This window comes from Myotis davidii, unplaced genomic scaffold (genome assembly GCF_000327345.1).
Source record: "Myotis davidii unplaced genomic scaffold, ASM32734v1 scaffold173, whole genome shotgun sequence".
NCBI classification, from domain to species: Eukaryota; Metazoa; Chordata; class Mammalia; order Chiroptera; family Vespertilionidae; genus Myotis; species Myotis davidii.
In genome coordinates this window covers 880,504-881,264 of record NW_006286303.1, presented here as the reverse complement: position 1 = coordinate 881,264, position 761 = coordinate 880,504, and the positions used below count along the sequence as shown (strand labels likewise).

At 39.2% G+C, this 761-nt stretch overlaps 1 protein-coding gene across 1 annotated transcript in view; it reads left to right on the top strand.

Annotated features, from left to right (window-relative positions):
• EXOC1 (exocyst complex component 1) overlaps positions 1 to 761 on the top strand; it is a 55,413-nt gene that overhangs the window by 46,617 nt on the left and 8,035 nt on the right. The window contains exon 17 of the mRNA XM_006757836.2: positions 637 to 754. Coding sequence (XP_006757899.1) covers positions 637 to 754 — 118 coding nt within the window. The remainder of the gene's footprint in view (positions 1 to 636; positions 755 to 761) is intronic.

Below are 761 nucleotides of genomic sequence, written 5' to 3'. Positions count from 1 at the left end.
GGGCAGAAACTAGAAGAAACATGGAGAGATTCTGTATGTGCTCTGGTATCAGCTGTGCCCCAGAATGGGCAATTGCCTATACCTATCTTTCATAAATGATAAAAATGTTTATTGGTTGTTTTTACTTTGAACAAAGAACTTAAGGTTCATAGGCCTTGATTACATCTTGTTTTAAATAACCTGGATTTTTTTTCCCCTTGCCTTTATTTTCTTTTGTTAATCCTCACCCTGGGATATTTTTCCCATTGATTTTTAGAGAGAGTGGAAGGGAGAGAGGGAGGGGAACAGAGAGAGAGACACACATTGATTGGTTGTCTCCCACCTGCGCCCTGACCAGGGACAGGGATCTAACGCGCAACCCAGGTATGTGCCCTTTACTGGGAATCTAACCCACAACCCTTCGGTGTGTGGGTCGATGCTCTAACCACTGAACTACCCAAGGGCGACTTTATTTTCCTAAATATATGTACTTTTTAACCTATAACAATAGTTTCTTACTTATCCCTATTTACTAATCTTTAATTGGTAAGCATCCAAATTGTTCTAGGTACTAAATTATATCCTTCCTCCATGATGTGTACATTTGATTTTAAGTTGCTTAGCTATCTCTCTCCCTTGCTTTCTGCCTAATTTTAGAGTAACCAAATAAGGCAAATGGAAGAAGTAAAGATCTCAAAGAAGAGTAAAGTAGGAATTCTTCCATTTGTTGCTGAATTTGAAGAATTTGCTGGGCTTGCAGAGTCAATCTTCAAATGCTGAGC